The sequence below is a fragment of the Patiria miniata genome, unplaced genomic scaffold (genome assembly GCF_015706575.1).
Source record: "Patiria miniata isolate m_02_andy unplaced genomic scaffold, ASM1570657v1 HiC_scaffold_6, whole genome shotgun sequence".
In the NCBI taxonomy this organism is placed as follows: domain Eukaryota; kingdom Metazoa; phylum Echinodermata; class Asteroidea; order Valvatida; family Asterinidae; genus Patiria; species Patiria miniata.
Window position 1 is genome coordinate 10,825,019 of NW_024037073.1, and position 13,870 is coordinate 10,838,888.

General features: G+C 37.6%; 1 protein-coding gene across 3 annotated transcripts in view; it reads left to right on the forward strand.

The window, feature by feature from the left end:
- LOC119743574 (alpha-actinin-4-like) overlaps positions 1–472 on the forward strand; it is a 39,529-nt gene extending 39,057 nt beyond the window's left edge. For all 3 annotated transcript variants that reach the window (XM_038219995.1, XM_038219994.1, XM_038219993.1), the window contains exon 22: positions 11–472. In XM_038219995.1, the coding sequence (XP_038075923.1) occupies positions 11–169 (159 nt within the window). In that variant the 3' untranslated portion in view covers positions 170–472. The remainder of the gene's footprint in view (positions 1–10) is intronic.
- The last annotated feature ends 13,398 nt before the right edge of the window (positions 473–13,870 follow it).

Sequence of the window (13,870 nt, forward strand, 5' to 3'; positions counted from 1 at the left end):
CATCCCGTAGAACTACATCACGAAAGAAGACTTGATGCGGGAGCTTCCTCCAGACCAGGCTGAGTACTGCATTGCAAGAATGGCACCCTACCAAGGACCCGACGCTATCCCTGGTGCCCTAGATTACCTGTCCTTCTCAACAGCTTTGTATGGCGAGAGTGATCTGTGAGCAGGATACCAACTATCATGTAGTCCAGCAGTTGATTATTTAGATTTGTTAAGCATACAAAAACAAAACATTAAAAACAGAGAGATAAAAAGGTGAATTCATGGTACTTTTTAGTTGGTAACCAACAAAACTAGTCTTGTAGCAAAAGAGTGTATATTGGTTTTCTTATTCAGAATATATGCATTGATGATAGCACCAAGCAAATCTGTTCTTAAATCTAGGTGATTGTAGGTTTAGCCTTTCGTTGAACAGTTTAAGCGAAACCGATAAAACTTAAAAAAACAAAACAAAAATATTGAAATATATACAAGCTGAGGTGGTGGTGTGGCGTGAATTCCCTGCTGTGATCTTCATAAATGCGTTGATATAACTATTGCCGAGGCTTATTCCTTCCTCCCTTTAGGTTCTTTCTTTTTGTTCTCTTCTGGTGGGCATTCATTATGAGTTTTTTTTTCTCCTGAACCAAAAAATCCTACCAAGGAATGGAGCTGGTGCTTAGTACAGCGACTGTCTTCTCCTGGAATCTTGTCTTCTCAGATGGATGAAAAAATCACTGAACTTTTATTCAATCACTATTTCTGTCTTAGAAATATTTATGTTTTTTGTTTCCTCTTTAAGTGACTTCTTTTAACGTGGCATTCACATGGTGCAAGGAGTAAAATATTTTATTAAAACCTTACTTTTTTTATGCTAATGATTGGTCTGAGTTGTAGTCAAATGCGAACTGTTTCAAGGACTGTAATTAAGTTGTAATTAACAAGATATGCCCTGAGACGTACTCAATTTTTTTTAAATTGTAAACTCGTAGCATAAACTGTGTGGTAATTTTTACCGTTAAAGGTTTGTATGCGTGGTTATGCTTTCTTTGTTAGTTTTGCTTGTGATTACTTAGGAAATCAAACAATGCCGAAGATCAAAGAGATTGAATAAATAGAATGTGTGAGGAGTGGTCCTATGACAAAATTATGAGACTCAAGTAATACTCACAAAAGATAAACTTTTTTTTTTTAATGTAAAGTGTTCAGAGATGTAAAGCTCAGAGAACCCTTCATATTGATGTCACCGCTGTGTAGAGCACAATTAAGTTTTGTAGTTTCATCGCAGCTCCAAGAGTTATCCTGTAGGTAGACACATCCACATGTGTTGACATAACTGAAAAATAGTGCCATTACTTCAGAAAAAGTTATGTTTCACTCATGATTTCTTTTATTAAGTGACCATGTTTGCATGTTTTGTGATGCTGTGGATGGCAGTTTTGTGGCAGCTATTTCTTTGCTCTTGCTGTACATTGACAAAGTTGCTTCATTTACAGCTGTCCATAGAACCTGAACACTTTAAACAGTGCTTTTATAAACCTAGTTAAAAGACGTGAGAAACTGGTTAGTTAAGTAGTGTCTCTGGATTATAGGTAGACCAAGCCATAGAAAGTAGTGTAAGATTAGTTTAGATTTTTAAGTTAAAAGACGAATTACAATGGTTTGGCTTTGGTAATGAGTTTGTTATATATTTCTGTTTGCGTCAAAAAATCGAGATTAACAAAGAAATCTAAAATGATTATTATTTACTGCGTATGATGGTGACTGTTCAATATAATTTTGTTGTGTAGCTCAAAGTAAAGGATTGAAGATGTGTAATTGAATCGTAAGTATACCAAATAAAGTTTTTAAAAAAAGTTTAATTAATGTGAAAATCGGGATTAAAGACGTGCCTTATTCAACCCTTATATGGTTATGGGTAATCCTCTAACTGTAGCTGAATGCTTGCTGGTTGTAGTCTGATAGATGCTGCGTAGAATATTAGAGAAACTTGATTGAAATATAACATTGAAAATAGTACATAATGTGTTGCTGGGTTGATATGTATGCCTTGAGAACTTCGTATGAATGATCGTTTGTACTTTGAACAGAAAACCAAGGTCTGGTTCCTAGCAGCTGTCAATGAACAACGAATACTTTAATGTCTAGTTGCGTAGTGTCAATACTCAGACATGTACAATCTCGGAAGTTTTTATTGCATTTTGTTGTTGGATGCAAAGGCTGAATTGTGATATTTTGTAAAGTGATTTTGAAAACAATTTGAAGTCACAAGTTTGTACATGTACTTTGTCCTTGTTGGGGGGCGGTATACAAATTATTACATTTTTGTTTGCTGTTTTTGAACATTAAATGGTAAGTGCGGTTATATTAACCAGTTTGTAGTTGTGCTCTAAACTGTTCTTCCATGTATATGGATAACTATGTATAACTATGTATAACTATGTATAACTGTGTGCATGATCGCCATAGTTCTCTTCACACTAAGTTGGGAAAGATCATTTAAGTACATCATTCAAACTAAATCCGTCTTTGTAATGTTATGTCCATTTGATTTTAGTTGACATGTAATTTTTATTTCAGTGATCATAATTATGATGGATTTAGATAATTTCCCCAGAGATGTCAAAGTAAATAAAAGAACCATAAACTCGAAGAAAGTCATTACAATGTCGAGTAGAAATTTGTAATAAAAAGGTTAACGGTTCCTGTTCTTTCACAGTTAAATCAAAATGTAATCTTGCACTTCTTTCAGAGTAATTGTTCATTTGAGGATCACTTTCTATCATTAAATATAAACTTTGTAAACAGTAAATCATTTTATGGTAGCTGTGATATTGGTCTTGTCGCCATTGTGTCCGCTTAAGATATTACATACAACTGCAGCAACAAGTGGTTGGTTCATTTTTTTTCAATAAAAAGGGCGTTATTTTGTATATTAAATTTGCGTAAATATGAACTCAGACTTTGGCAAGGATCACAATAAGCCTCTGTACTAATGCGTCACACTTTGTTTACTTATGCACTTTCCTATGGAGCCAGTGGGGGCCCACGGTCCACTGAGCATCATAGGAAAGCACACACGTAAACAATGTGTGACGTCATTAGTACAGAGGCTTATTAAACTCGACTCTGTGTCATCCTTGTGGAATTACTTAAAGATACAATTAGTTTCTTCCAAACATTACTTACAATTGAGTAGTGAGCAACTAGCCTCAGTTAAAGAGAAATTGAAATGTCGCGGTTTATAGAGGGTACTCTAATGGGCATTGTTATAGGTCGTGGCAAAGGTACCTAGAGACTGGTCTTCAAAGACCATCTCGCTGGAACTTAAAGCAAGACAAGAATTTAATACTCGATAAATCTCAATAGGGGCTGTTTTGGGGGAGAGTTTTGTTGAAACGGTGCTGGTGTGTTTTGATCGAACATTGATCTGGTTTGTTACATAAAAGATGCAGTTTGAAGAGTTCCTTGAAATGGGTCAACGTTTCCATCTGGGACAGTAGAATGTTAAAAATGCAACTCTGAATTAAGCGTCACCTTTTATATGGTTGGAAGACCCTTTGGGGTTAATTTTTTTTAATCCTATTTTAGGAACAGAGTAAGAATGTTTTTTTTCACTATTATACAGCATAACTTCAACAGTATATTAAGCTTGAATCACATTATTTTAAAATCAAGCGTCATTAGTTTTTATTACATATGGACTCCTTTTTTTTCATCCATAAATTAAAATACATGTAAAAAATTCCGTAGTTTTGGGAGGAAAAGAAGTACAATTTCCTTTTGGAATGTATGTCATAAACACGGGGTTCTTTCAAATTTGAGGACTTGTTAACTAAGTTTTAGGATGGGTGGTCGATTTTTTTATGAAAGACATGTATGTTTATTAATTGCTTATAATGATTTGCTTAATCCCGTTATGGTACGCTTCAATGGAATCACCTATTTAGAGAATGTAGTAAGACTTCTGTACTATGCAAAGAAACTCATTAAAACCCGCCCGCAATCTTCCCACGTGATCGTGTATTTTTGTGTGCTATTTTTTATATTTCATTTTAGTAAGACTGACTTGAATAGCATGCATATATTTGATTATTGGACGATGTTAAACTGAAGAAAAAAAGTACCACCAAAAAATGATTGCGAAATCATTTTATTGAAGTTACTTCCTCTACAAGCCTACGATCACGAAAGCAAAGCGCATACATTTAAGTAAAGCAACACGCAAGCTTTATTTTAATGGCATTGAATATTCATAAATCCCATTTTGACCCCAAAAGTGCAGGACAGAAACAGCCAACAACCACCGCGAACATTTCTCCAATTTCACCGCAGAGCATTACGGGGCGAGGTTGAGCGTTTTACGAGTTTTCTGCCGGACATGTCTTACGCAAATTTAAACAAAATGCTGAAAATCAGATGTTTCGTTTGCCTGAAATGTCAAATTTCTCAGTGTCGAACGCAGTGTGTCGAAATTTGGATTGCTTTTTACACCTGCTGACCGTGTTTGGTGACGTTTTTTTACATGCACGTGGAGTAAATTGTAAATGTTTTCAGACACAAAAACATTACTGTTCGTTTGATTTGATTAAAACTTTGCGGATGTTTTAGTTATGAATGCGTATATATGGATGCACACCAAATTTCAAAACGATCCGGTGTTATATGAAATTCGGACTCTCATATGAAATCTGCTCTCATTTACCTAATGTGACCTTATTATCTCTGACCTAATTGCGCAATTCATCCAAACAGTGCGTAAATCATAGAGCCCAAATTCTCACACTACACCGGCACTGAACAATTGAGATTCGAGGTGCGCAATAACCCTCACCTTCGGCTCTGAGGTGAATTTAAATTGGCGCTTTTAGGGTCGGATGAGACACCGGTTAGATCCCAATTGTACTCTGAAACAGATTATTATATAGATGATTGACCTCATACTTAACTGACTGGGAGAGCGTTGCAGCCAACAGGTTGGGCTGGCGTAGTGTATTACACCAGGGGAGCAGCCTTGCCCATCAAACCTACATGGAAGAGTGCAACGTCAGACGCGCTACCAGGCACCGTCGTTCTGATCGTCGTTGATCGACGTTACTGACCTCATACGTAACCTCATACAAGTAGTATTTCTGACCTTATTATCTTAGCTAGTGCATGCGTAATGCATCCAAATAGTGCTTGTATGATAGCCCAAATCTCACACTACACCGGCACTGATCAATTGAGATTCGAGGTGCGCAATATCCCTCACCTTCGGCTCTCAGGTTTATTTAAATTGGCACTTTTAGGGTTAAAATTAAATACATTTTATATCCAAATTGTACTCTGAAACAGATTATGATACAGTTGATTATGTTAATTACCAGCTTTCACAATGAAGCCGCTTTACTTTGACTACGATATTTGAAGAATTAAACCAAGAATTACATTTTTAATCATCATTTTTAATTAAGGTAAAGCTATCTCTACCAGTGCCTCTAGTTTGGCCGTTACTCAATATTCCACTCAATCTTTTCAACTTCATTCTATTTTATATTACTTAAAACATTCAATTATATTCGAATCTTTGTACATTGTGAAGTCCCATTTTATCTTTACAATGATTTTGAAATTAACAGAATTAACAAACTTGTGTATAATCTACCAATTGTATAAATGAGATTTGAACACATTTTGAATATATTTCAAAATGATTTCATATTTGTTTACAGTATTCAATTTTTTTTTACGCTAATATATGAAGCATGCTAACATAAGAATGAAGATAAAAGGCATATATATTTTAAGTTCGTAGTTGATATAGCAGCGGACTAAACTACTATGTGATACAAGTAATTACTTTCACAATATTTTTCTTGAACGTTAAATATCTATATACTATGCATTATACAGCAAAATTGAAATTTGAGAAGTATGCATAAAGGCTATTAGATACGTTAAACCAAATTGCATCCGTTCTGTTCATACTTAGCAACAACTATTTTACCACTTATTCGCAATAATCGGGAACGGTAGTGTTGCAACACATAGACACCCACACCTTTTTACTTCAGTTAAATGCGATAACGCTTGCTAGTGTACTATTATTGTAAAGAATTTGTTTCTTATTGCTTTTACATTCATGCATTATAATTATTGTTCTATTCATATTAATAGGCGACATCTAGGCCTTTTTCGGTAATTAGTTTTTGTACACAATCAGTGCTACAGACACTCTTGATGCTTATCAAACTGCCACACGTCACGACATACTCCAAAACGCCTTATTAAATGAGTGATAACTAATGTTCAGGGGGAAAACGAAATATAAATGTGTTTTCCCTCTCCATTTGTTATCAAGCTTGTACAACTAGCTACATGTATTTAATATACATGAATTCAGCCTGTGAATCAACATGCACGAGTCTTCGCGTTCTACATTAAATATAGGCTATACCTGAAAGTTATAGTCATTAACTCAAATAAACATTTGGGAAAAGTTTAACACCCAAAACAACGGCTCATAAAACAGCCTTTTTGTAACTATCATTTTAATATTAAATTACTTTAAAGCAGTTTGACATCAGACTACATTGCCTCTCGTTTCTGACTGTTTCAAAAACTTCGATACTGAATTCCATCTGAATAATACGCATTCTTGGTCAAAATGACACTTTTGCCAAAGATTCTGGGCGAAACCTTGGCAAAGCCGCAAAACTAAAAAGTGTCACATAAAACCAAAAAATTATCGAGAGAAATTGATATTAGGTCGTTTTACACTCCATTAATACATTTAAACATACATTAATACCTAAATGAATTAACTCATGCCTTTAATACAACGCGGGTTAGTTCAAAACTAAAGACGCTGGCAATTACATTCATATTCATATTAATAACATGTGCATATTCTTAACATGTGCTTTGCATTTTCATATCGACGAAAAAAGTACTAATAGCTGCTTCAAGAGCTGCAATATAATTTATTTTAATGTTTTTGGTAGGTTTTTAGTATTTTTTGTTAGCAGCATTTTTAACTATCATTTTAATTACACTTCTTTAATGCAGCTTGTCAAAACTACTTTTCTGCTTGTCGTTGTCTATACTTCGATATTGATTTGTTTGTTCCATGTCGACGAGCAGTAATTCTCAATGTCATTTATATCCTAATAAACTCATCCTGCGTGCTTTACTTTTACTTATAATTCCTTGTAAAAAAGATTATTGTTTTCACTTTAATGTAGCCCGTATATTTACACATCCAAAAATTAAAACACACAATATTACATCTACACGTATAATTTATGTAATAGCTCATTATACATTAATCTATCGAATTATCGCTATAGTGTAATGACTGAAATCGCTGATGATAGCCATACCACACTAAATGATTAAACACAATGCTTTTATCTTGAAAGCCATCGCCAAATAGAAAACTTATCGGCCCAGCTCATGTACTGTAACCAAGTGGCTGTTGACTCGATAGTTTAAACTACTTCAACAGCCATGTACACATATTTAATCCTTTCTTTATTAACTTGAATTTATAACCATATGTAATTTGTATCATAATGCACCCCACTCCTTTTGTAATGATCATGGTTATAGTATTTTGTGTGTGAATAAATTGAATTGAATTGAACTGAATTATATTTCCAGCAAATATCTTAGGAAAATTGAAAATTTCTGAGGTATACAAAGTATCTAAAAATAGCGTTTCTCGGAATTGTTACTAGCCAGTAATCACGTCTCACTCATGTTCTAGTTACTCGGGGAAATCCCTTCTTACGAAGATAAAGGTTTCCATTTCAGTAAGTCATGTTGAACGGTGTTCGGCCAATTCAGTAGCACCAGGCAAGAAAATTGCCCCTTTGAGCGCTTTTAGAAATAATTCTTAATCATCCGATTTTCAATTGCATTTGGGATGGTGAATCAGCAGCTCACACTATATCCAAAGTAAGGAGCAGTGATAACAAATGCAACAAAGGTATAGCTAATTTGTCTCATAGTTTGCAAAATATTCATTACTTTGCCAATGCTTTCCAGAGGAAATTAACAGATCCCTAACCAAGCTATTTATTCAATTACTATTAAATTTATTTTCTGGTGATTCTTGGTATGAAGCAATTTAAGCTGTTCGGATGAGTTTAGGTTGTTTATTGACCAGCGACTACTTCTCTCTTCTGAGTTTATAAGAGAGTGAAATGACGGGACTTTAAATATTCAGGCTAGTTCGGTTAGCTTTCGCCGAATATGTTTGACTGTGGAAACACTTTAAAAATATCTTTTCCGTTTCGAAGATAAAGTAAGTAAATGTCAAAGTTTTTTTATGAATAAGGCCAAGGGATGGTATCGAAGGGAATAATTACTGTGCTTTGTATTATTTGTCTTCCACCGAGTACTAAAACTTGAATAATTATACGGCAAAGTCGAGCATGAATTTCTACTCATTGCCCAGTGAATATAATATTAAGTAAGCACTTAAGGGATAAAGTAAAACATATATAAACTATCTATTTATACTAGATAAAGCATTCTAAAAAATTCTTATGCCAAGCGCATTTCGTCCAAATACAAGCTTTGGGTTTTCCCTGTGGTAAGTTAATATTTTTGCACAACGCCGCATTGCAGATATGCACGGGCTCAATACTAACAAGTTTAGAGGTTTTTTTCGTGCAGGCCTGCATGGTTACCAAAAAATATAGAAATATTTCAATATATTCCATACTTCAAGAAAGGTTGAAATTGGGAAATCAGACATGATTGAACTGTGGGCCAATAGAAATTGTGAATGTAATTTCTTGGCGAACTTATGCAAAGAAAAATGTACACCTGTTTATTAGCATTTATCACTATATACATTTGTAATATTTTTGAGGTAAGCATCGCCTTCCACAATCCCTACCAGTTTCATATGGCCATTTCAGATTTCCTATTGTCAACGTTAATTAGAATAGGCATTCACCTAGGAATGTTCTTCTCTATATCTTCAGCTACGATATAAAATTTAAAGAGGGTCCTACATTTGTCCGTCGGAGACTCGCTTTCTGGGGGGCTGAGAAATGGTAATTTATGCACTGGGACTGGGTTTCATGATAATAAACAATAGACAAACGGGAATGAGATTTTTAAGCTGTACTGAGATTTGGGTAAAATTGGGGCTCAGAAATGGGATTAGAATTCCCCTTAAGGACTGTCTTTTAGTTAAAGATGATTCAGCTAATCCTAGGCTTAACTTACTTTGCGTAATTTAACAGTTTTAAATGTTATGAATTTCTGTCTTTATATTACGTTTACTCGCCGAAAACTGTATTGCGGGACACGCTGAAGTGGTCCAATATCAAAACATGTTGCATTTGTTAAAGCTCCTTATCACCGTACAAAATCGCGCCTAGTTAGATCAGTTTTTTAAATGACTATATTGGTTAATTTCTTCCAGATTAAATCTGAGCACAAAAAAGCCAAACTAAGCCAAACTTTCCATTTTAAGTGATGAACTAAATAAAAGACAATCAAAATAGGACACTTGCATAATTGCGTCATGAACCTTCACTACCAGAATCCCTTCCGCACTTTCCTTTGTTTGGTTTATTAAAATATTGTCTTTCTTGTTCTCATGACAAAATACAAATTTCAACGTGAAAGAAAATTCTTGAAATATTCTGGTATTAGAAGTCAAATGATGCAATCATGCAAACGTCCTATTTTGATAGACCTCTTGCATTCATTCTTAATTTAAAGAGGAAAGGATTCCTTCTTCGTGATGATTGCAGTAAATTTTACATATTTTGGGGTTTTTTTTGCCACAGCTACAAAACTAAAAATTTAAACACCTGACTATGAACATCATATTCAAATTAAAAGGAAGTCAAGATAATGCAGATATCCAATTAATACTACTGGAAGATGTCGCGCATTTTATCTCAGACTGATTCGAATAAAATCTGAATCCAGTCTGGAAATCACCAGCTTTGATGTTTATTGCTTTGGGATGTTTGGATGATGAGCCCTCAACTTCAAACTCTCCTGCTTTTACACTTGCAATAGTTGACTTCTCTCCAGTATGTACGTCCTTGTCTTGTCTGAATCAAGTCTGAAAATCGCCAGCTTTAACGTCTATAGCTTTGGAATGTTTTGAAGTTGAGCCACTAACTTCAAACTCTCCTGCTTTAACCCGCCCTGATGTTGTCTTCTCTCCAGTACTGGCGTCCATGTCTTGTTTCAATCCTGTACGGAAATCGCCAGCTTTCACGTCTATAGCTTTGGAATGTTTTGAAGTTGAGCCACGAATTTCAAACTCTCCTGCTTTAACCCGCCCCGATGTTGTCTTCTCTCCAGTACTGGCGTCCATGTCTTGTTTCAATCCTGTATGGAAATCGCCAGCTTTCACGTCTATAGCTTTGGAATGTTTTGAAGTTGAGCCACGAACTTCAAACTCTCCTGCTTTAACCCGCCCTGATGTTGTCTTCTCTCCAGTACTGGCGTCCTTGTCTTGTTTCAATCCTGTATGGAAATCGCCAGCTTTCACGTCTATAGCTTTGGAATGTTTTGAAGTTGAGCCACCAACTTCAAACTCTCCTGCTTTAACCCGCCCCGATGTTGTCTTCTCTCCAGTACTGGCGTCCTTGTCTTGTTTCAATCCTGTATGGAAATCGCCAGCTTTCACGTCTATAGCTTTGGAATGTTTTGAAGTTGAGCCACGAACTTCAAACTCTCCTGCTTTAACCCGCCCTGATGTTGTCTTCTCTCCAGTACTGGCGTCCTTGTCTTGTTTCAATCCTGTATGGAAATCGCCAGCTTTCACGTCTATAGCTTTGGAATGTTTTGAAGTTGAGCCACCAACTTCAAACTCTCCTGCTTTAACCCGCCCTGATGTTGTCTTCTCTCCAGTACTGGCGTCCTTGTCTTGTTTCAATCCTGTATGGAAATCGCCAGCTTTCACGTCTATAGCTTTGGAATGTTTTGAAGTTGAGCCACGAACTTCAAACTGTCCTGCTTTAACCCGCCCTGATGTTGTCTTCTCTCCAGTACTGGTGTCCTTGTCTTGTTTCAATCCTGTATGGAAATCGCCAGCTTTCACGTCTATAGCATTGGAATGTTTTGAAGTTGAGCCACCAACTTCAAACTCTCCTGCTTTAACCCGCCCTGATGTTGTCTTCTCTCCAGTGCTGGCGTCCTTGTCTTGTTTCAATCCTGTATGGAAATCGCCGGCTTTCACGTCTATAGCTTTGGAATGTTTTGAAGTTGAGCCACGAACTTCAAACTCTCCTGCTTTGACCCGCCCTGATGTTGTCTTCTCTCCAGTACTGGCGTCCCTGTCTTGTTTCAATCCTGTATGGAAATCGCCGGCTTTCACGTCTATAGCTTTGGAATGTTTTGAAGTTGAGCCACAAACTTTAAACTCTCCTGCTTTAACCCGCCCTGATGTTGTCTTCTCTCCAGTACTGGCGTCCCTGTCTTGTTTCAATCCTGTATGGAAATCGCCAGCTTTCACGTCTATAGCTTTGGAATGTTTTGAAGTTGAGCCACGAACTTCAAACTCTCCTGCTTTAACCCGCCCTGATGTTGTCTTCTCTCCAGTACTGGCGTCCTTGTCTCGTTTCAATCCTGTATGGAAATCGCCAGCTTTCACGTCTATAGCTTTGGAATGTTTTGAAGTTGAGCCACCAACTTCAAACTCTCCTGCTTTAACCCGCCCCGATGTTGTCTTCTCTCCAGTACTGGCGTCCTTGTCTTGTTTCAATCCTGTATGGAAATCGCCAGCTTTCACGTCTATAGCTTTGGAATGTTTTGAAGTTGAGCCACGAACTTCAAACTCTCCTGCTTTAACCCGCCCTGATGTTGTCTTCTCTCCAGTACTGGCGTCCTTGTCTTGTTTCAATCCTGTATGGAAATCGCCAGCTTTCACGTCTATAGCTTTGGAATGTTTTGAAGTTGAGCCACCAACTTCAAACTCTCCTGCTTTAACCCGCCCTGATGTTGTCTTCTCTCCAGTACTGGCGTCCTTGTCTTGTTTCAATCCTGTATGGAAATCGCCAGCTTTCACGTCTATAGCTTTGGAATGTTTTGAAGTTGAGCCACGAACTTCAAACTGTCCTGCTTTAACCCGCCCTGATGTTGTCTTCTCTCCAGTACTGGTGTCCTTGTCTTGTTTCAATCCTGTATGGAAATCGCCAGCTTTCACGTCTATAGCATTGGAATGTTTTGAAGTTGAGCCACCAACTTCAAACTCTCCTGCTTTAACCCGCCCTGATGTTGTCTTCTCTCCAGTGCTGGCGTCCTTGTCTTGTTTCAATCCTGTATGGAAATCGCCGGCTTTCACGTCTATAGCTTTGGAATGTTTTGAAGTTGAGCCACGAACTTCAAACTCTCCTGCTTTGACCCGCCCTGATGTTGTCTTCTCTCCAGTACTGGCGTCCCTGTCTTGTTTCAATCCTGTATGGAAATCGCCGGCTTTCACGTCTATAGCTTTGGAATGTTTTGAAGTTGAGCCACAAACTTTAAACTCTCCTGCTTTAACCCGCCCTGATGTTGTCTTCTCTCCAGTACTGGCGTCCTTGTCTTGTTTCAATCCTGTATGGAAATCGCCAGCTTTCACGTCTATAGCTTTGGAATGTTTTGAAGTTGAGCCCCGAACTTCAAACTCTCCTGCTTTAACCCGCCCTGATGTTGTCTTCTCTCCAGTACTGGCGTCCATGTCTTGTTTCAATCCTGTATGGAAATCGCCAGCTTTCACGTCTATAGCTTTGGAATGTTTTGAAGTTGAGCCACCAACTTCAAACTCTCCTGCTTTAACCCGCCCTGATGTTGTCTTCTCTCCAGTACTGGCGTCCTTGTCTTGTTTCAATCCTGTATGGAAATCGCCGGCTTTCACGTCTATAGCTTTGGAATGTTTTGAAGTTGAGCCACGAACTTCAAACTCTCCTGCTTTGACCCGCCCTGATGTTGTCTTCTCTCCAGTACTGGCGTCCCTGTCTTGTTTCAATCCTGTATGGAAATCGCCGGCTTTCACGTCTATAGCTTTGGAATGTTTTGAAGTTGAGCCACAAACTTTAAACTCTCCTGCTTTAACCCGCCCTGATGTTGTCTTCTCTCCAGTACTGGCGTCCATGTCTTGTTTCAATCCTGTATGGAAATCGCCAGCTTTCACGTCTATAGCTTTGGAATGTTTTGAAGTTGAGCCACGAACTTCAAACTCTCCTGCTTTAACCCGCCCTGATGTTGTCTTCTCTCCAGTACTGGCGTCCTTGTCTTGTTTCAATCCTGTATGGAAATCGCCAGCTTTCACGTCTATAGCTTTGGAATGTTTTGAAGTTGAGCCCCGAACTTCAAACTCTCCTGCTTTAACCCGCCCTGATGTTGTCTTCTCTCCAGTACTGGCGTCCATGTCTTGTTTCAATCCTGTATGGAAATCGCCAGCTTTCACGTCTAAAGCTTTGGAATGTTTTGAAGTTGAGCCACAAACTTCAAACTCTCCTGCTTTAACCCGCCCTGATGTTGTCTTCTCTCCAGTACTGGCGTCCTTGTCTTGTTTCAATCCTGTACGGAAATCGCCAGCTTTAACGTCTATAGCTTTGGAATGTTTTGAAGTTGAGGCACAAACTTCAAACTCTCCTGCTTTAACCCGCCCTGATGTTGTCTTCTCTCCAGTACTGGCGTCCTTGTGTTGTGTCAATCCTGTATGGAAATCGCCAGCTGTCATGTCTATAGCTTTGGAATGTTTTGAAGTTGAGCCACGAACTTCAAACTCTCCTGCTTTAACCCGCCCTGATGTTGTCTTCTCTCCAGTACTGGTGTCCTCGTCTTGTTTCAATCCTGTATGGAAATCGCCAGCTTTCACGTCTATAGCTTTGGAATGTTTTGAAGTTGAGCCACAAACTTCAAACTCTCCTGCTTTAAC